Source organism: Pinus tabuliformis, chromosome J (assembly GCF_031772625.1).
Source record: "Pinus tabuliformis cultivar Carrire ecotype Pingquan chromosome J, CPIR1, whole genome shotgun sequence".
Taxonomy (NCBI): Eukaryota; Viridiplantae; Streptophyta; class Pinopsida; order Pinales; family Pinaceae; genus Pinus; species Pinus tabuliformis.
This window is the reverse complement of record NC_142295.1, coordinates 442,815,341-442,836,843: the sequence shown is the minus strand read 5'-3', so window position 1 is coordinate 442,836,843 and position 21,503 is coordinate 442,815,341. Positions and strand designations below refer to the sequence as shown.

General features: G+C 39.5%; 1 protein-coding gene and 1 long non-coding RNA gene across 6 annotated transcripts in view; one reads left to right on the top strand and one right to left on the bottom strand.

Moving 5' to 3' along the window:
- The window catches only part of LOC149227722 (uncharacterized), a 410,007-nt gene extending 389,318 nt beyond the window's left edge, over positions 1-20,689 (bottom strand). For both annotated transcript variants that reach the window (XR_016247818.1, XR_016247817.1), the window contains exons 1-3: positions 20,562-20,689; positions 20,409-20,465; positions 20,092-20,204 (exon numbers count right to left, since the gene is read on the bottom strand). This is a non-coding gene — a long non-coding RNA (uncharacterized LOC149227722). The remainder of the gene's footprint in view (positions 1-20,091; positions 20,205-20,408; positions 20,466-20,561) is intronic.
- LOC149227721 (uncharacterized) overlaps positions 1-20,860 on the top strand; it is a 473,804-nt gene extending 452,944 nt beyond the window's left edge. For all 4 annotated transcript variants that reach the window (XM_089377894.1, XM_089377896.1, XM_089377895.1 and 1 more), the window contains 6 exons: positions 19,247-19,320; positions 19,433-19,526; positions 19,772-19,908; positions 20,108-20,188; positions 20,319-20,424; positions 20,609-20,860. In XM_089377894.1, the coding sequence (XP_089234020.1) occupies positions 19,247-19,320; positions 19,433-19,526; positions 19,772-19,908; positions 20,108-20,188; positions 20,319-20,424; positions 20,609-20,689 (573 nt within the window). In that variant the 3' untranslated portion in view covers positions 20,690-20,860. The remainder of the gene's footprint in view (positions 1-19,246; positions 19,321-19,432; positions 19,527-19,771; positions 19,909-20,107; positions 20,189-20,318; positions 20,425-20,608) is intronic.
- The last annotated feature ends 643 nt before the right edge of the window (positions 20,861-21,503 follow it).

The following is a 21,503-nucleotide window of genomic DNA, read 5'->3' as shown; positions in this document are numbered from 1 at the left end:
GACAGACGAAGATAGTTAACAAGTGGTTGGAGGGCTACTTGCGTAACTATGTCAGTGGGCAGCAGCGAGCATGACTGAAGTGGCTGCATCTGGGGGAGTACTGCTACAATACTTCACATCACATCTCCATTGGTATGTCACCATTCTATGCCTTATATGGGTATCATCCTTTATCTTTTGTCGACGTGATGTTTGGTGATAGCAGGGCTCCTAGAGCCAAGATTTGGATCCAAGAGAGTCAGGATATCCTCCGAGCTCTTAAGGATAACATGGCTACAGTGCAAAACCAGCAGAAGCTGGATGCCAACAGGGGTCGGGTGGAGAGGCAGTTCGAGGTAGGGGACATGGTCTACCTACGATTACAGCCATACCGACAATCATCACTGAAGCAGAAGGGGGTTGAGAAGCTCAAGCCCCGCTTTTATGATCCATACAGGGTGATACGCAGGATTGGACAGGTTGCATATGAGTTGGAGCTGCTGCAAGGCAGCAAGATTCATAACATTTTTCACGTATCATGCCTGAAGAAGGCATTGGGGCAGCAGGTGACTGTGACGGATGAGCTACCACCCATGGATGATGAGGGGCATTTGGTATTGCAGTCGGAGGCTATCATTGACACTAGGGAGAGGCGGCTACGGAACAAGACGGTCCGGGAATTCTTGGTGAGGTGGAAGAATTTGCCGGATGAGGATGCCTCTTGGGAGAGTGAGAAGATCTTACAACATCCATCACTTTAGTTGCTTGAGGAAAAGCAACATTTTGCCGGGGGAGACTGTAATATTCCTAATTAGCTATGGCTAATTGGAATATTCAATTTTGTTCGATTTTTGCCTTCTATAGTTATTTGTAAATAAAAAGTGAGGAAGGGGTAACATAACTCACTTTAGAATAAAAAAGTCACCTCCTAGGTAGCACAAGGTTGTGACTTAAGGGGAACCAAGGGGGCCAAAGGGGGACGCAGAAATGGGGCCCACGCAGACACATGGAGGGACTGCGCAGGAGGGAAGGAACACATGGCAAGAAGGGGATCACGCAGGAGAAGGTTAGCCTAGGGATTGTGAGAGACAGAGGCTATAAATAGAGAGGAACCCCCTCATTTGGGATCATTTAGTTATGTGCATTTGGAGCTAGTCGTTTCGACTTCTGAGCACGCTAGCTGTTTAGCTAATCTACAGCATTGTTTAGTGCATCGAGTGTCTCCGTTCGGAGATCTCAACCTTAGCCCCGGAGGACTTCGAGTGCCTGCTCGGGAAAGGTATTTCCTTTGGTGTTTCAGCAGTAGTTTATTATCATTTCAGCAGCAGTTCATCAACTTTTTGTAGGACTGCGCAGCACTTGGAGAGGGACGTAGTTCTTTTTGGTTGCAGTGCTGGATTGGGGTTTGCAGGTGGATTTATGCTGGGAGATTGAGCAGGGATCCAACCCTTGTCTATTGGAGGATTTTGGCAGAGTTTTTAGGTGCAGTTTCAGGCAGAGTTTAGAGGGGTTTTTAGAGGTAGCACAGAGCCTTGGAGGAACTGCGCAAATCCCCAAGAGGGTTGTTTTTGGGGGTTAGCCATTCCAGGAAAGCTTTCTAGGTTTTTCTGGGTTTTTCTGGGTTTCTTGAGGAGAGCCCGAATCCAGAGTTTCAAATTTTTCCGTGCAAGGGAGAAGCCCCAAATCATAATTTGTTTTCTAGCAGTAGCAACAGCAGCACAGCAGCAGCATCCACGCAGAGGCCATTCTTGTCATTCTCAGAGTATTTCTTCACTTGCCTTGTGCAAGTCAAGATGCCATATGTCTGATGACCTCTTTTACTCATTTTATTACTCAGTATAATAAAATGGCTTAGCATTTTTCTCGCTGCATTTTTGGTATCTGCTTATATTTCCGGTTTACATTATTATATGTTGTTCCACTGTTATTTTATCACTTCTGGGTTATTATATCATTTGCACATATTTGGTTGGAGTTTTTTCTGGGGTTTGAGGTATATTCCGGGTTAGGAAGTTACACAAGTGCATGGGAAGGGTGACATCCAAGCCATAAACTAACTCAAAGGGACTCTTTCCCACAAAGCATATTTAATTTTGCTATCCCATGCCCTTTTGTTATCCCCTACTATCTTCTTGATGATGGTGATCAATTTTTTTATTGCTAGACTCAGCTAGGTCATTACCATGAGGATAGTAGTTTGATGAATGGGATAAGACAATACCATACTTAAAGCAAAATGATGAAAATCCAACAGAGCTAAAAGTCTTGGAATTATCAATTGCAATCTTGGTAGGGACACCAAAACAAGCGATAATTTTATCTTCAAGGAAATCCATCACTACTTTCTCGGTGGCATGTCTTGTAGGGATGGCTTCTACCCATTTAGTAAAATAATCAGTAGCAGTCAAAATCCATGAGTAGTGATTGCTTGAATTTTCATTACATTTCCCTATAAAGTCAAGCCCCCAATGTTGGAAGGGAGCTTCCACGACCACAGGCTGAAGAGGCAAAGAAGTTAACTTTTGCTTCCCAGTGAATAGTTGACATGCTTGGCAACCTGTAACATACTTGTGCACATCAACAAAGATAGAAGGCCAATAATAACTAGATCTTAGGATTTCATGGGTAGTAGTTTTAGCAACATAACGCTCTCCACAAAATCCTAAATGAAACTCAGTGAGAAGCCTTTTGGCTTCAACTGCATCAACACATCTAAGTATCACCCCCTCTGGATTTCTCCAACGTAGACCATCCTTCATAATGCAATACTTAGTTGCTCTAAGCCTTAAAGATCTTATTTTATGGCCAACTAAATGGTTAGGACATGACAAATTTTGCAAATAATAAATAATATTTGTGTACCATTCAAGTTGGATTAATCTTTGAAATTTTGATGAAGTTGGTTCCAAAGAATTTTGACAACTCAAACCTAACGCCCTCTCATTCCCCTCAGTCAAGATTTTGGCCAATCCTTGGCCCTTTACTAGCATGGTAGGTCTAATGTCTAAATCATGCTATTGAATATTTGAGACCCACCTAGCTCTAGTTCCCAAGAAATTAGTTTGAGTTAAAATATCTTTCACAGCAGAGTGGGGGACAAATGCAATTATTTCAGAATATCCCACATAAACTCTAAATTGCTTAAAAGACTGGACTTAGGCATAAGCCTGCTTCTCCATGGTGTTATACTTCAACTTAGACCCTTGAAGGGATCTACTCATAAAAGCAATAGGTTTCTCATGCCCTTCATTGTTTTTTTGAAGCAACACTCCAACAATAGTATCTTTAGATGCAAAAGAGAAAATCAAAAACTCCTTTGAATAATCAGGGCTCACAAGAATAGGTGTTTTAACAACAGAGTCCTTAATTTCCTAAAAACATTTTATTCCTTCATCCCCCACACAAACTTAACATCCTTCTTTAAAAGGGATTGAATGGGTTTAGCGATTTCAGCATAATTTGCAATGAACCTTCTAAGAAAGTTGATCTTTCCTAGGAAGGATTGAAAGGATTTAGTATTGTGAGGAAAATGAATCTTTTGATTTGTCTCAATTCTTTCAAGGTCAATCTTGATCCCATCCTTTGAAATGATGTGACCAAGCAACTTCCCTTCAGTCACTCCAAAAATAGATTTAGCAGGATTTATGGATATCCCATGTTCTCTACACCTATCAAAAATTTTCCTTAGATGGCCTACATGAGAAATTCCATCTTTAGAAAAAAGAGTTAAGTCATCTTGATAAATCTCAATGAATTTCCCAAATAGACCCTTAAAAGCATAGTCCATAGCCCTTTGAAAAGTTGCTCCAGCATTAGTTATTCCAAAAGGCATCCTCAAATATTCAAGATTACCCCATGGTGTGGTGAATGTGGTTTTGTGTCTATCTTCCTTCTTCACCGTGACTTGGTTATAACTTGAAAATCCATCTAATAGAGACATCATTCCAGATCATGTTACCCTTTGTAATAAATTCTCCATGTTAGTAAAGGGTACTTATCCTTTTTACAAGCTAAATTAAGATTTTGAAAATCCATACATAGCCTGATTGATCCATTCTTCTTTCTCACAATAACCAAATTTGAACACCATGTGGAATGCTTAGTGTGAGCTATGATTCCAACTTGGAGCATCTTTTGCAACTCCTTTTGCACCAAGGGGGCTAACTTAGGATTTATTTGCCAAATATTTCGCCTAAAAAGTTTGGCATTCTCATCTTTAAGAGGGATAGTATGTTCCATAACATCCTCCCTATATCCTTTTAACTCTTCATATGAAAAGGCCAAAACATCCCTATATTCTTAAAGTAAATTTTTCAACTTTCTCCTTTCCTCCTCATTGGTACCCTTCCCTATTTTAATCATCTTTAGATCATGAGGGATGTCAATGTTTACTTCAATGAATTCCTTTGGGTCAAATTTCTTATCCTCTTTTCTCTTCACAACATCATGTCTATCAAACATTTGTTCCATGGCTACATGATCCCTAGGAGTGGGATTTGATACAACATTACACTCCTCATACTTGCAACCCTCTTCTTTGTAGCCAACTTTAAAATCAAAAAATTCCTCCACATTATTCAAAAATCGAATTACTTGGCTTTCCTCATTAAAGACTTGCCAATGCTGAATATTATCAAGAACTGATAGTCTAAAAATAATTTCCATCTTAATCTTATCATCCATCAAGTTTTGTCCAAGCTGCAAAGTAGATGCAACAATAGCCAGCTCATTAGCTTGTTTATTTCCTTCCCTAAGAATTGTTTGAAGATCTAATGCATCAAAATATTCCATATTGTCCCAAACAGGATTACGATACTTCTTCAATCTATCATTCTTGCATGCAAATTGACTCTTTATTTGAAAAATTACTAAATCAGAACCCCCCTTGATACTAAGCACTTTAATTTTCAAGTATTTTGCCAACTTTAGACCTAACAATAAAGCTTCATATTCTACTACATTGTTAGTTGCATCAAATTCTAGTCTATAGGCAAACTTGAATATATGACCAATGAGGGAGGTAAGGATAATTTCAGCACCCTTACCAAACTTTGAATGGGCACCATCAAAATTCATATGCCAAAGCCAATCTTTCTTACTTTCCACTTCCTTCTCCAAAGGAGCAATAGAGTTAGCCAAGATAGCATAATTTCCCAAGTCATCAAATTCATAAACAATTTCATTATAAGGCTTCTTAGGATTCTCCACATGAAACTCTCTCCAATTCTCTATCCAATCTAACCATGATGCCCTCACTATTAGGGATGGTAGCATAACTTAGACCCATTTGCAAACTACCCCCTATATCAACTCCCCACTTTCTAGACAATAACATCCCCCAAGCATCAGGCGCATCAATCACCACGATGTCCATGGTGATCATAATATCAAGATGTACTGCCAAGTGGACTTGAAGATCCTTTATCAAACCACAAACTTCAATAATTTTTGAATCCATAGCACAAATTTTGTGGTAATGTCTAGAAATCCTCAACTTCAACTGATTCATGACCTTCTTGGTCATGACACAAGATGATGCCCCAGAGTCAAACATACAATTATGCAAAAGTAACCCGTTAACCAACAATGTAATAAAGAAAGGTTGATGGCCCTTGTGACCTCTACACATATCACTATTTTTCAAAATGATAGGGACATCCTCGCATCCATCCTTAGCAAAATTTGACATTTCTTTCACATGAGGTGCATCAATGGCTTTCAACAACTTAAACTTTTCGGAGGGAATCTTTAGGATTTCAGTCACAAGTACTAAAATATTTGCATTGTTTATCCATCCTCCCAAATCAATATTTAAACAAGATGTAGGTGTTGGAATTTCTAAGTTTAACCCGTTAGAAATTCTTCTTGTACTAACTCGTTTATTTCTTCCTACTTGTTTAATTACTTAGCAAGTTATTTACCATGTAAATACTGAAAATAAACACAAGTACAGTATCAACATCTACAAATCATCAACTGAAAGAAAACAAGCACACAAGTGACACCGTTATTTTTGGACCAATGTCCCCGAAAAAACCCAATGCGGGAAAACTGGTGCAGTGATTCAGAGGGTTTTATTATTATTCAGTTTTCATAATACAACCAGGGTACCAGAAATGGTTCACCCAACAGAGAATGCCCTCGGCAGTAGTACCTCTCCTTAGAGACAGATATTCCGACTGATTAATCACCGAATGAACGATCCCACAACAAAAATTGCAGCTTCCACTGCTCTGTGTCACTCTGATAGGGACTGCGTCACCCTTCCCGGCTCACCAGCACCCAGTCTGTCCCACGAAAATACTCCCAGCGCTACCTCTTGGCCCTGCGTTAACTTTTCCAGCCTCTGCACAGCTACTGAAGCCTCTGCATCAGCCCTTAGACCCTCTGCGTCACCCACGTTGACCTCTCCTGGCTCTGTGCAGCGCCCAGCTGCCTCTGTGTAGCACCCAGCTGCCTCTCCATCAACCTCTCCTGTTAAGTTATGGTATGTTCTATGCTTATAACAGTTTACTTCTTTTTCTTATTATATTCCACCGATTAGCAATCACATGTACATAAAGTAAAGTGCAGATAGAACATTAAACGATCGACAGAAAACAAGCCAAGACAAGAGACACAAGATGTGGCGGCTGGCCAGGGACAAACCCCACAATGTGTGGGGAAACCCTTTGATCAAATCTTCTTTTATCTTCAATAATTCAGCAGAGAGAAATAGTACAATAAATCTGATTCATATCAGCAGTAGCAAACCCTAGATCAGTAGCATCAGCATTAGCGGCTTCATTATCAAACTAGGGCAGACCATATCTCACAAACCAACAGTCGGATTGACTTCATTCCACCACCAAAAGTTTCGGCTTCCAGAGGAGGTTCAAATGAACCTACAGCGCAGTTCAGATGAGGAGATCTTCTAGGCCACGCAAGTCAATCTTTACTTTTGCAGTTGCAGCTTCAGTTTCAGCAGTTTCCGGCTTCAAACTAGGGCAGTCGATATCTTGCAAACCGTTCGTCGGATTGACTTCATTCCACCACCAAAAGTTGCGGCTTTCAAAGGAGGTTCAGATGAACCTACAGCGCAGTTCCAAAGATGAGATCTTCTAGGCCACGCAAGTCAATATTTACTTCTGCAGTTGCAGCTTCAAATTCAACAGCTTCCGGCTTCACATGTGTGAGAGAGAGAGACCCATTTCAGCGCAGTAGAGAAGAGACTCATATCTGCGCAGTAGAGAGAGAGAGATGTGATGAGATGAGTGAGTCCAAATGAGGAAAAGTCCTCTTATATTTATACACAACGTTGGTGGGTGAATAGATGCGACTGTTGGGCTTCTGAGCCTACATGAGTTGTAGGTCGGCTTGATAATAATTCCATAATCAAAATAAATTCATATCTTCATGAATACTTATCGAAATTGGATGATCTTTATATCAATCCTACACCTCTCGACGAGAGGAATCTAATAAAAATATTATTAGCCATGAATAATATGACCCACATGAAGTTTTTCCCTGGTTACCAATTTTAACATCTCCAGGCTCTGCGTTGTCTCTCTGGTACCAACTCTGCCTCTCTGCTATGTATTCACTGCCTCTCGTTGCTGATCACTAATTCTATCTCTCTTAGCAAACCCCGCTCTAGAGAAAAGAATCACTGATCACTCTGGTGTGTTCTCCAACTCACCTTCAAGTCTCTTCTTATACTTTTCTCGTTGGTCCATCAACGACCAAAATTAAATCTCTAATCAACGACTATGATTAGATTTGGCTTGATCCATGACTTTCGGAACATCCCAACCCAGTTTTATATTAATACCCATTAATATTTTATTTTTCCTAAGTTTAGACTTAGGAACTCCATTAAAAATATTAATTATTTTAAAATCTCCCAAACCAGTTAGAATCTGCCCAAACCATTTCTGGGTCTTGGAGATCTCATGTGCATTATCCTCTCCACCAATTTTCATGGCTAGAGCACATTCGATGCTACCCCAAATCAACACTCCCTCTTAGCGAGGATTATGCTCTAGTAATACGCCACACTGAGTATCACCCTGATTATCCAGCACCGGTCTCTGTGCTGATGCTAGGCCTCCCTGCCCAACATCCTCTGCACTGCTGCATCCTGTACTGCTGCTCATGGCCCTGCCACTGCCATTGTTGCATCCGTACGGCAGCTCCCTCTGCATCCATGCTGTTGTTGGTCCATACTCCCAACACTGCATCCCCCTCTCACCATGCTGCATCGTGCTGCCCATAGCATTGCCACTGCTAACTGTTTCACTGCAACTCAATTACTGAGAAGTAAGTAACTGATCCACCCAAATCTGACATCCCTGTCAAGCTAGAGACACTCCCGATGCTGAAGCTCCCTCTACCACTGACAAGTGCTCCCTCTACTGACCTCTGCACTGCTGCAACAACTCCCTGCATCTCGCACCGTTGCACACCTCTCTGTGCCACCCTGCACTGGTGCAACATTCCTGTGCCTCTCGCACTATTGTAGCCTGCTAGCCTCGCGCTATCCCGGGACTCCTGCATTGTAGCACTCTCTACTGCTCCATCTGCATCTGTCTCTACTGACATCCGTCAATCCTGCTACTCCTCGTCGGGGCTCCCATAGCAAGGTATAATCCAAGAGGTTGGGTACCTCAAGGATCTTGCCCCTCATCGCCTGTAGTCCGTCTGACTACAGCCCGATGTCTGCCCACTTCTTCCCAAGTGGCACATGAGCACTCATGGCACAATCATCATCCTCCTCGACTTCTTTCTCCACCCTCGCTGGAGCTGCCTTGGTCTCAGAAGCCTCTCCCTTACTCTTCTTCCTAGGACACTGGTTCGCAAAATGACCCAATTCCCCACAATGGAAGCACTTGATCTTGGAGAGGTCCTTCTTCTTTCCCTTCTCCTGCGTTCCTGTAGATGCTAGAGCCGCATCCTCTTCTTCCTCCTCCTTGATTATGACCCCTTTGTCGCTATTCCGCGCCTTGGTCACTGTTTGATCTCTTCCTGACGAAGAGTCGCCTACAATTCCTCCGAATCTGGAAGGCTTGTCTTGCCCAGTATACTCTGGACAAATACCCCCAATCCTCTGAGACTGCGTTCAATGTAGTCCTCATCGTTAATTCCTGATCTGGCATGGCCCCTGTGGAAGTTAGTTGGTCATAGATCTCCTTCAATCGACCGAGGAAGACATCTATCTGCTCTCCCTTTTGCATCTGGTATGACCACAACTTATTTTCAAGTAACATATTCCTCTGCACGGAAGTATGCTGGTACAATTTCTTCAAGGCATCCCACATCTCATTTGTCATGTCCTTCTCGGCAATATGCGAAACCACAAGATCGCTGACCCCATCAAGAATGATGCACTTTGCCCTAGCCATTGCCTCCTCGTACTTCTCATTTTCAGCTGGGTCAACTAGGATCGCTATTGTTTTCAAGGCGAAGTCCTTGATGCGATATCTGTCTAGAATGGACAAGATCCTGGCCTTCTAGACCACGAAGTTGGATGCTCCGTCCAACCTATCCTGATCTCTCAGTCCATTCATAGCCATTATGTTGCTCTTCTGTCGACTCCTCCAAGTCCCTTAACTTCCCTCCTGGAAGTCCTCTGTTCGACCCCTGCTAAGTCTCTCGAATACCCGTCTGGAAGTTCTCGGTTCAACTCCCTCTGAGTCTCGGTTTCCCTTCTGGAAATCCCTCCTCCTTGGTCTTGCCCTGTTAGGTACTATTCTGACCACAGTACCCCACCAACTTTGCCCCGAAAATTACCCGCAACCTCTACCATAGCAACTGAAGGATTGAGCCACTTGGCTCTGCGCAATCCTGACACCAGCAAATCAACGCCTCTATCCAACTGTGTCAACCCTCCTGGCCTCTGCGTGGCTTTGCGTAAGCCTGATTCTGCCTCCTTTAGCCTCTACGCTACCTTTCTCTGGCCCAGAATGATGACACAGTCTCTCTATGTCACTCCTTCACTTGTCGCCTTCTGCATGGATCAGCTTTGTCACTCATGACAGCTGAATTTGTTGCTATTGCTCTGCTAGATGATGCCTTCAATTATCCTGTGATCTGCAACTACCCTCTGATACTATGTTGGAATTTCTAAGTTTAACCCGTTCGAAATTCTTCCTATACTAATTGGTTTATTTCTTCCTGCTTGTTTACTTACTTAACAAGTTATTTACCATGTAAATACTAAAAATAAACACAAGTACAGTATCAACATCTACAGATCATCAACTGAAAGAAAACAAGCACACAAGTGACAACGTTATTTTTGGACCAATGTCCCCGGAAAAACACAATGCAGGAAAACCGGTGCAGCTATTCAGAGGGTTTTATTATTATGCAATTTACAGAATACAACCAGGGTGCCAGAAATGGCTCACCTAACAAAGAATGCCCTCGGTAGTAGTACCTCTCCTCGGAGACAGATATTCCAACTGATTAATCACTGGATGAATGATCCCCAGCAACAATTGCAGCTTCCACTGCTCTGCGTCACTCTGATAGGGACTGCGTCACCCTTCCCGGCTCATTAGCACCCAGTCTATCCCACGAAAATCCTCCCAGCGCTGCCTCTTGGCCCTGCGTCAGCTTTGCCCGCCTCCCGCCTCTGCACAGCTACTGAAGCCTCTGCGTCACCCACATTGGCCTCTCCTGGCTCTGCGCAACTCCCAACTGTCTCTGCGCAGCTCCCAACTGCCTCTGCGCAACTCCCAACTGCCTCTGTGTAGCACCCAGTTGCCTCTACATCAAACTCTCTAGGCTCTACGTTGTCTCTTTGGTACCAACTTTGCCTCTCTACTATGTATTCACTGCCCCTCAGTGCTGATCACTGATTCTATCTCTCTTAGCAAACCCCGCTCTAGAGAATAGAATGATTGATCACTCTGGTGTGTTCTCCAATTGACCCTCAAGCCTCTTCTTATACTTTTCTCGTTGGTCCATCAACGACCGAGATTAAATCTCTAATCAACGGCTAAGATTAGATTTGGCTTGATCCATGACTTTTGGAACATTCTAACCCAGTTTTATATTAATACCCATTAATATTTTGTTTTTCCTAAAATAGGAACTCCATTAAAAATATTAATTATTTTAATATCTCCCAAACCGGTTAAAATCTTCCCAAACCATTTCTGGGTTTTGGAGACTCATGTGCTTTAGCCTCTCCACCAATTTTCATGGCTAGAGCACATCCGATGCCACCCCAAATCAACAGTAGGTGGAGTGAAATGTTTATGGGCATTTTGATTTCTTTCCCTATTTATTGCCCTTTCTCTATCTTTGGCCATTTCTAACATCTGCTTTGGTGAAGGCTTTTCTCCATACAATTCAGTGATCCTATCTGTCTCTTCAAAGTTATTCATACTATGGGAAGATGGAGACTTCTTATTTATCTTTTGGTTATTCTCTAGAACTCCCATCCAATTTTCCATGGACAAATGATGCTCTTTGCCAACCACATTAATTTTCTCACTTGTCCCAGCCATTCCTCCTAAAATCCTTATTGTGTAAGGGAAAGTGGCTTCATCATGCATCTCATCTCAAGGTCTACAATAAGGGATTAAATCATCAACTAAATTAGTAGACTCAAGTGGGTTTGGAGGCCTATGCTCATTTGGAGGTCCCTTCTTTTTCCATCTATCATTACCTCAATTTTGGAATCTCCCAGATTGATTCCTCTCCATGGCCACCAATCTATTCTGGATGGCATTCATTTGAGTAGTGTGATTTGCTTCCATTGTCTTAATAAGTTGGGTTAATTCTTTAATAGGATCATGTGCACTTTCTTCCTTTGCCTTCCCCTTAGAATCATGAGACTTTGATGACCCTCTATTGAAACCAGGAATATCAGATTTTCCCGATTCCCTTCTAGCCCTTTCCATCTTTAAGGCTTCAAATTGAGCTACACCCAAATTTGCAAGCTCTTTCCTTCTAAACTCATAGGTAGTATCAACAATTAAAAGCATCTAAATATGAGCACAAAAGAAACTCATCAGGAGGCTTAACAGTAGCAAGCATGCTTTTTACCAAATCATTGAATCTCTTATTGAATTCCTCCACGGTTTCATTTTCATTCTTCTTTATAAATCTAATGGCATTGATCAAGTGCCTATTCTCTTTCTTTTCTCCAAATTTTCCTATGAAATCATTGATGATAGCTTGTAAGGAATCATAAGAGTTAGAAGGTTGCGCAATGAACCAATCAAGAGTATCCTCTTTTAAAAAGAGAACAAAAAGTCTCATCTTCACATCCTCATAGTTAGCAGTGTTACACCACTTGAAGATGCAAACATTGAAATTCTTGACATGTGATGCAACACTAATGGCATTATTACCTTGAAAGAAAAACAACTTTTCAATAGCCTTGTCAAGGATATTGTGAGGATAGTCATTTATGTTAGTAAAATCACAAGGAGAAAAAAGATCATTCATGATGTTTGGCTCTACTTGTTATTGAAAAAGCAAATGGATATCATAAATAGCCTCTTTCCAAAGATTAGCAAGAAGTCTACCATGAGAGAGTCTCTGAAAACCATTTCAGGCTTAAAAGTGGGGCTAACTAGACTTCTTGGATGCCTCCTAGTAGAAACTCTTGCAAGATTTGGATTATGTGGAGTCGCCACTTGAGCAAGAATCTAATCTTAAAAGTCCAAAATGCCAAAACCAAAATTTAGTCGATTTCCGAGGTACAAGAGGACTTGTCCCCAGAAACGACGCCAAAATAAATGTTGTCGCCTGTCACACACACCTAAGTTAGTGAAAAAAACCCTTAACCCCACAGGGTGTGGTTGGTGGAAAATTTAAGAGATGGGAATGTCACCTATTCCCAACTCTCTCTCCGTTTAAGCTCTCTCCTAGGTAAGTTAAGGGTCCCTAAATGGAAAACTAAGTTAAGAAAGATGTGAGGTTTCTGGGAGATGTTAGAGTGAATTGGATTACTTTTAAGATTATGAGCAAATATGATGAACCATGTGAAATGAAATATATAACCATCAACACATGAATAAAATATTTGCATACATAAAACTAGTGCCTTCAATATTGCTTAAAATAAATAATACTTACTCAATAAAAATGAAGTGTTTCAAATTGAAATACAAGTAACCTTGTCAATCAAATACAAGATGTTATCATGAATATGATATCACATGCAAGATATAAAATTTGTTTTCAAGAAATGCTTTCAAAATATATAATCATTCACAAATCTAAAACATGTGTGGAAGCAATATAGAGTAACTCGCAGAGGAAACAAATTAAACTTTACTTGCAAAAGTGAAACAAGATGATATTTGCCTAAATACGATAATCAATTTAAAGCATTTGCATCAAGGAAAAGTACATGAAATAATTTGCAAGTAAAAATAGTAAAATGTGTTAGCATAAAAAACACTTGAAGTAAGATTAAATGCAATTATCTTGGTTAATTTTAATCTAAATGCCTATTCTAGATCTAACATTTCTTTCCACTGTTTTGAAACAAGTCTCTTATGTGAGTGGTGGAAGGGGTCCAAAGAAAGACAGGCAAGGCTATATTAACGATACCTTCCTTGGATTACCCAACACACCTGATTCCTCTGGCACTATAGAGATTGTGGCTCTGATGACTGCAAGGTCATCATGTTAACCACATAAGAGGGTCTTTGTCCCTCAAGTTGATGAAAGAAAGGGGTTCCTAAGAAATGCATTTCAACCAAACTTATGCTTAGAGGTAAATTAAGTTAAAATGCAACTATACTAATATGCCTAAATGAAATGCAAGTAAGTTTATTAGTACTTGTAAAAGGAAATGCTTCAAGTAAATAGAAATATGCTCAATGAGATAACTTAGATAATTGCTCAAAATCGTTCAAGATACAAGAACATAACTTCATAAGCACATAAGATTGTAAGTTGCTCAGAGCAAGTTCTTTAACACATGATATATCAATGATCCACCAACTAAAGCAATGAAATGAGATGAAGTTTCAAAGTATAAAAGATTTGCAAAGTGAGCAAATAACTTAAAATGAATGAGAAAGTAACCAAATGAGCCTATAGTGAGGCAAGCATGAAGAAATTGTCAAAGTAACTAAGTCCAACTTTGCCACATAAATTAAAATGCTTGCACATAATGAAGTAAGTTGCTAAAAAAAATGATATTCCAAGTTGTACTTAAAAGCAAAACTTCAAGTGCATAAAATGGGAACTAGTAGCAAAATTAAATTTAGAAAATTAAATTGTGATGGTGAGATTGTGTTAATTCTAAGACATGCAAAAATGAAAACTAAGAAAAACAATGTAAGATCAATCCACCCACATGTTTCTCCTTCTAAATAAGGAGAAAATGATGCCTTCGGTGAAACCCAAGCTCCCACAAGAAAAATTAAGTTTTTTATTAGATTGTTACAAAGATGAGAAACTTTCCCAAAAGGTCTCACGTAAAACTTCAAGAGGAATATTTACAATATAAGAGGTTCTTCAAACACTAGACTTCCTTCCTGAAAGATAAAATTAGAAACTAAATTAAGTACAATGAGAATTCTCTCAAGATTGAAGGAGTTAAATGTCTCTTGGTATTCCAAAGCTTAGCCTCCAATGGTGAATGAAGGTTTGCAAGAGAGAGGAGCTAGCTTTCTATGCCCACGACCTCCTAGAAGATGAACTTGAAATAAGCTTAGGAGGTCCTACAAGACAATGGTTAGAGTTTGAGTGATTTCTCTTCAATTCTCTTATCACCAACACTCCAACATAGACTGCAAAATCAAGAGACCATTAGTGTAGAGAGAACATGTGAAACAATTGAATATAATGCAAATAGTGTACAAGAAACCAAATAGCTAATATAAAATCAATGAAGCACTATTTGAAAAGATTTAAATTATGAAATGTTTTGCTTGTATACAAGCCATGTCGAACGAATCCCTGCAAGAACACTTATCCGTAAGATGAACTATGAAAATCCAAATAATGAATGAGAGTTCCTTTAAAAGTGCCTCAAGAGTGGGTTGGTCTCTCAAAGACTTCCCCTCATGTTTGATTCAACAAAAATGATTCTCCTACAATACTCCAATCACACATTATACCATATAGATTTAGATAAGCAAGCAATGGATTGAAACTTCTAGAAATTTATGTGAAAATGAACTAGAACTTTCAATATCTAGAGCCTACTTCCAAAATCAAATGCTAATACTCTAGCTTTGCAATAGCAAGTCTACAATAAGTGTATGGAAATTTGAAATAACTCAAAGCATAAATAGAAGAAATTATACCAATAGCTCACAATTCACCATGCTCCAAAGGAAAAACACCCATAAATGGACCCCCAAAGTCTTTTTATTAAAACTCTTGAAAATGTACAAAGCAGCAGTGCTTCCACAAGCACAATAGCTAGTAAACAAATTATACAAAATGAGTAAACAAATGATACAAAATAAGAGCTCAAAGATCTATTATATAGAAAAATGGGAGCAAATCCCAATAAAAAACCATGTGCCAAGTGTGATGATGACAATCCCAAGGCTCCTTCATGCAATTTGATTTCCCCCAAGTGCCATTCGAATTCCTCCAAAGAGGCCCACACAATCCTTTAAGAGGAAAACTCGTTGAAGAAAGGACAAGTGTATGTGGGAGTGGAGTGGTGGGAGACCACTCTCCACTCATATCTAGTGGAACTCTAGTCCAAATCCCACCAAATGATGACCCATTAAGCCAATTCAAATTCCTCTCCTCAATAAATGCATTTTTCCTTGAGAAATTCGTGGTTCCCTCCATAAAAATTGATTTCTTTGGAGCAAATGTATTTTCCCTAAATTTAGGAGTCCACATCACCTTGAAACTTCACTTTAACTTCTCAATGATTTTCCACCTCATTTCCACATCATTTAGCATGTGTGGATTTTTATTTTTCTCCATTTATTTAATTGTTGGTTCAATTTATTGCCACATTTTTCACTAAACTTAGGAAAAGTGGGTTTTGAGGGTCTAGAACACATGTTTTACCCCTCAAAGTGTGTCATAATAGAAAGTTGTGGGCGAGAGGTGTAATTTTGAGCACACATACTCCATAAAATTTGTCTAAACATCACTTATTACATATTACATTCAAAATTTATTCCAATTTCCATTCTATGAGAAATTTTAGAAATAAAAAAATGACCCACTAGACTTAACCAAATTCCAAAAAAATTTACGAGTGATCAAGTATGGTAATATACAATGACTCTAGACACTAAAACTCACCCAAGGCCTCTCCTTCAAACCGTACTCCGGCTTTGGAGGAATTCTTGGAGGAAAAAACTCAATTAATTATTAAATTCTTGGAAGAAAATGATAATTAACCAAGTGAAAAAAAAACCTCCCAGAGTAGACTCACTTGATGACAAGGTCCCAAGTTACCTAGGTCTATTACATGACTCAAACTCATCATACTAGCATCACTTCCCCGTAGGGCTTGTGGAATCTGGGTACAATAAAAGAAGATGAGAAGAAGAAGCAGAGTTGAAAAACTCTAGTGATATTATGATCTCTGATGGTACAAGCAACCTTTGGTACATCCTTCGGCATGGAGTCTTCAAAAAATCTTCAGGTGTCACTCCAGTGATCAACAGTACCATTAGGGAATCCAACGGTTCCCCAACACGAACCAACTTGGCCACTAACTCGGAAAAACCACTCTCATGCCCTCTAGCTCCTCGTTCTGCTACAAAATGGTCTCTCGCACTGTAGTGGCCTTCCTTTTCAATGCCAGAAGGCCGACCTAGAACTGATGGAACTGCTATGGACGACTAACATCTGCAAACTCGGTCATAGCGCTAGGTAACTCTGTGTCTCTTGGCACCTCATGAACAATGTACATGCCTCCTGGCTCCTCATCAATGGTGGGCATATTTGTGTCTCCTGGCACCCCATCAACTGTGGATATGTCTCCTGGAACATCTTCAATCTGTTGGTGGTTGTTGTCACCTAAAATCTCAAACATGGCCATGGACACCTCATTGATGGATACCTCAACAACATATGGCACCTTATCGATGGTGGACACCCTTGTGCTAAGTGACATCTTGTCAATGGATGGTCCTATGACTACGTGCTCTACTCTCTTTGTTGATACCTCAACCTGTGCCACCAAGGTGCTCTCCTCTAGTGGTGACCCTAAAGTCACACTAGGTCGACCTATATCCTCCTCACACCCACTGGTGTCATCCGCCTCTTGAGAAATTTCATGCTCAACCTCATTTTCTTCACCTGCGGGTCTGCAACTGCTTTTCCTTCTTACTGCCTTTGTTGATGCCCATTCTTCGAACAACTCCACCAGTCTTGTGAGATTCCTACTATAAATTTCAAATTTCTCAAGGAGTTTCTCCTATTGAGACATTTTTGGCACAAGTTCAATCGGAAGAATAATGTTGGACTAGTGTTTCAACCTCGGGAATTTTAGCCCAATAATAACAACTCGGCATTACCATGATCTAGACCCACAACTGGCCAAAATCATGCTCTAATACCACTGTAATATTCCTAAAAGAAACATTAAATGATAACAAAACTAAATCATAGGCATGCAACCAAAAATTTAACACACAAGCAAATATATCAGATACATTAGAAATTTGCACCAAAAACACTGAGCCATTTTATGATATTGATCAAGTGGGGTACAATGAGTGAAAATAGATGAACCCGGGCTTGCTACAACAAGCAAAGGCAAACCGAGGTGGAAATCACATTGCCCAAGTGTTGAATGAGCTCCCCTCCATGACCTGCGCTAGCCCAGAATTCTTTACCACTATTGCTGGAAGAGAAATTGGATTTTTTCCCTCTCTAGTACTCAGAAAATTCTGAAACTTCATTTATTGTGTTCTCTCCTTATGACCAACAAAAACCAGAAAGCTTTCAACCCAATTCCCAAGCTCTAGAATACCCACAAAATAGGATGAAAATACCCACTCTCCAAGCTAATATGCACCTCTAGAAACTGCTGTAGAATCTGCCCCAAAATCCCCCCAAGTCATGCCAAAAATCCCTCCCAATTCCTCCTAAAATTTCCCTTATTTCTCCAACTCCCTCCTGCACCAAATCCCCTTGCCTCCTAACTCCTACATAGGCCAACCAGTGACCCTCTGTGCATGCCCAGAAGTTGCCCAATTCGCTCCCATAAATTCCCCCAAAATCAGACTTGCAAATCACCACTAATCACTAGCAAAATCCCAAGGGAAAAAGCCCTCAAAAACCCGAAATATGATGGAGTTTATGTAAACTATGCTGCTGCTATGAAGAAGTTCCCTTCCTTAGATAGAGAGTGAGAGGAGCTGTATTCTGTAGAGTAAGAACTACTTTCCCTACTACATTTGAAAGAAAGAGGAGAAAACTACTGGGAGTGTCTGTACAGAAGCTGGTTCTCCCAAGGGGCACAAGTTCCTCTTCTGCGCCCAGTCTGCCCACATAATTTGTTGGAATGCCTCGAGATCAGCTCCCAAATTGTATGCTAAACTCTCCTAGGGATGGCACTCGAAGTCCCCCAAAGGAAGAGATGAGATTCCCGCCCAGAAACCTCATGTTGAACAGCACAATGTAGACCTAACTCAGCAGCTCAAACGTACAAGAGTTCAATTCTCAAATTGGAAAAAAGTCCCAAAATGAGGTCTTCTCCTTCTATTTATGTTTGCTGGTCCCTTTCCCTTGTGGGCTCCACCAAATTCAAATTCCTCCTTATACCTCCTTTCCCACAAGTGCGAGTTGCTAAGGGTACGAATTTCCCTTTTTGGGTGGCCCCCACCATCCACCAACACTTTAATTTTTACTTTTTCCTTATGTTTGAGGCCTCCTCTTTGCCAAGAATCAAGTGGTGTCTCCTCAACCCACTTTTCCTAAGTTTTAACGCCAAAATATCTCCCAATTGCCAAAATTGCAAAAATTGATATTCCCGTTGACAAGATTAATTAATTGGGAACATTAAAGAATTCATATTTTAATATGTTAGCCAAAAATAATAGGACAGCTTACAAGAACCAAAAGACAAAATGCATTATTTATCTTCGCAAGCAAACCCAAACTAAGAAAGAGATGTTTTGTACATCTCACATTTTCAAGAATGAGCTTATAATGTGTTCCAGCAAAAACTTTTTGAATGGATTTTAATCTTTGAAAATGGCAATAGTCCTCACATAAATTGTGCTCCCTTGTGCTTGGGTTTGTCATTGTTCAGTTTTAGATTATTGTTTAATCATAGGAAGACAAAGCTTGCTAATTTGTACCGCACCTGTTATCCCAGGATCGAATAACCCTGCTTCTGTGGGATTATAGAGAACTACCCGGTTTTCACAGATATGACAGAATAATCTCATGGTAAAACTTCAAAGAGATAACTGTTGAGCTGAACATTTATAACAGTTACTTTCAAAAGTTGTTTATGTGCTAACATCTTGTTGAGTTTGTGTACTTGACATCATGAACGCAGTGAGATGATAGAGCATCTAGGCGATGAATATATAGAGACCTTCTTCAGCAAATGTGAATATCTTCTAGCAGAAAATGGTCTTCTTGTTTTGCAGGTATGTTCTCTACCACTTCCCTCAGTATTTTGTATATTACGCTTGATTTCCAACTAGAGGCACATTACATTATCATTGCAACTAGCCCTTTTCTTCCATTATCCAACATGTCAATAATCATTGCTCTTGTCATGATGTAATATCGAAATCTGTCCTCCTGTCTGTTTGTTCCTTCATTTGCTCTATTCATATTTAATTGTTCTCGAATCTTAATCTCAGTTAATCTTCTGTCAATTGGCAAACAGTTTATCTCAATAGCCGATGAAAGATATGATGAGTACAGAAGAAGCTCCGACTTCATCAAAGAATATATATTCCCAGGGGGGTGCCTGCCTTCATTGAGCAGAATTACCTCAGCCATGGCAGCTGCATCTAGACTCTGGTAGGAAGTTCGCCTACTTATTTCCTATTTCTACATATATAATATATTCCCATCAATGGTAACAGAGATATTGTACTGCATTGACATAAACCCTATATTCTACTTTCAATTCAGCTCCAGCCAAGTAACGAATTCACAAGTAAGCTTCTTGCAGGCAAAGTTCATTACTGATCTACAACTTACTGTTTTAATGATTCAGTGTGGAGCATGTGGAGAATATAGGCATGCATTACTCTCGGACCCTGCTAGAGTGGAGGAAGAACTTCCATTCAAACCGAAGGCAGAATTCTTGTCACCTGCTCAGCAAAACATAAATAAGAATGCAAATTAATGAACGAGCAATTTATTTGGCGTTCGCCAGTTTATTTCAAACTAAGTTACATGTACTATTTGCTTCATCATGTGTGCAGGGATATATTAAAAATGGGCTTCAACGAGAAGTTTATAAGAACATGGGATTACTATTTTGTGTACTGTGCAGCAGGATTTAAAACTCTTACCTTAGCAGATTATCAGGTATGCCTTTCTTGCAAAACCAGCACACTGTTGTTTGTCGTCTGCAGAAGCATAATGGCAACAATGCCATAATGTAAAACTTCCCAAACCAAACAAACATAAATAAATTTGTACTGTTGCAACTGTTATTTGAATACCTGTAAATTCTGAAATTTGTGCAAAAACTTGCGGGTGTTGGTAGCAGATGGTGTTCTCTCGACCTGGCAATGTTGCAACTTTCAACGATCCATACTCCCCTGTTGCATCAGTTCACAAATTGATGTGAATGGATTTGACATTATTTCATTTCAAGAACAAGAATATAACATATGAATCTCGTCAACTATTTACTTTGTCACTGGTTGTGATTTGACGTAAAATCACACCAATTAAACAAAAATTGGTAATATTTAATCTCGACAGTTAAATGACAATTGGTAATGTTTGATGGCGACAATTGGAAAATCACATACTTATATGTGGAAACTAGCTCATGTTTCATGTTTCCTGACCATCACATAATTATATGTGGAAACTAGCTCATGTTTCATGTTTCCTTGGGTATTGGTACCATGAGTTGGTGAACTGACGGGGCTACTTTTTGGACATAAATTTTGTAATTGCAAGTTAAGTTTAAATCATAATATTTTACTTATTTAATATTTGATAGTAAGGCATGCGCATAGTGCAAACTTAAGAAGCAACCATCACGTTAAAGTTATCAGTGCCTTGTAAAGGTAAATGGTATCTAAATGTATTTTAATGTTTATGAGATTAAAAATAGTTTATGGATAATTAATTTTCTATTTTTCCTCTTTTGTAATTTAAATATTTTTTTATTCAAATTAATGATGAGCTAGCTCAACCCACATGTATAATACAAAAATATATGGAAAGTCTTTAATAATAAGATGTAAATAAAAAACTAATTTAAGTTAAATGATGATAGATTTTTTTATCATATTAAAGAAATTAAAAGTTTATATTCTAATTTATTTTTAAATATATTTAAAAGTGATAAAATTATTATAATTTATTTATTAATTTGTAAGTTAATACTAATTTGTAATAAAAATGTTTATTATATTAATTTGTAAGTT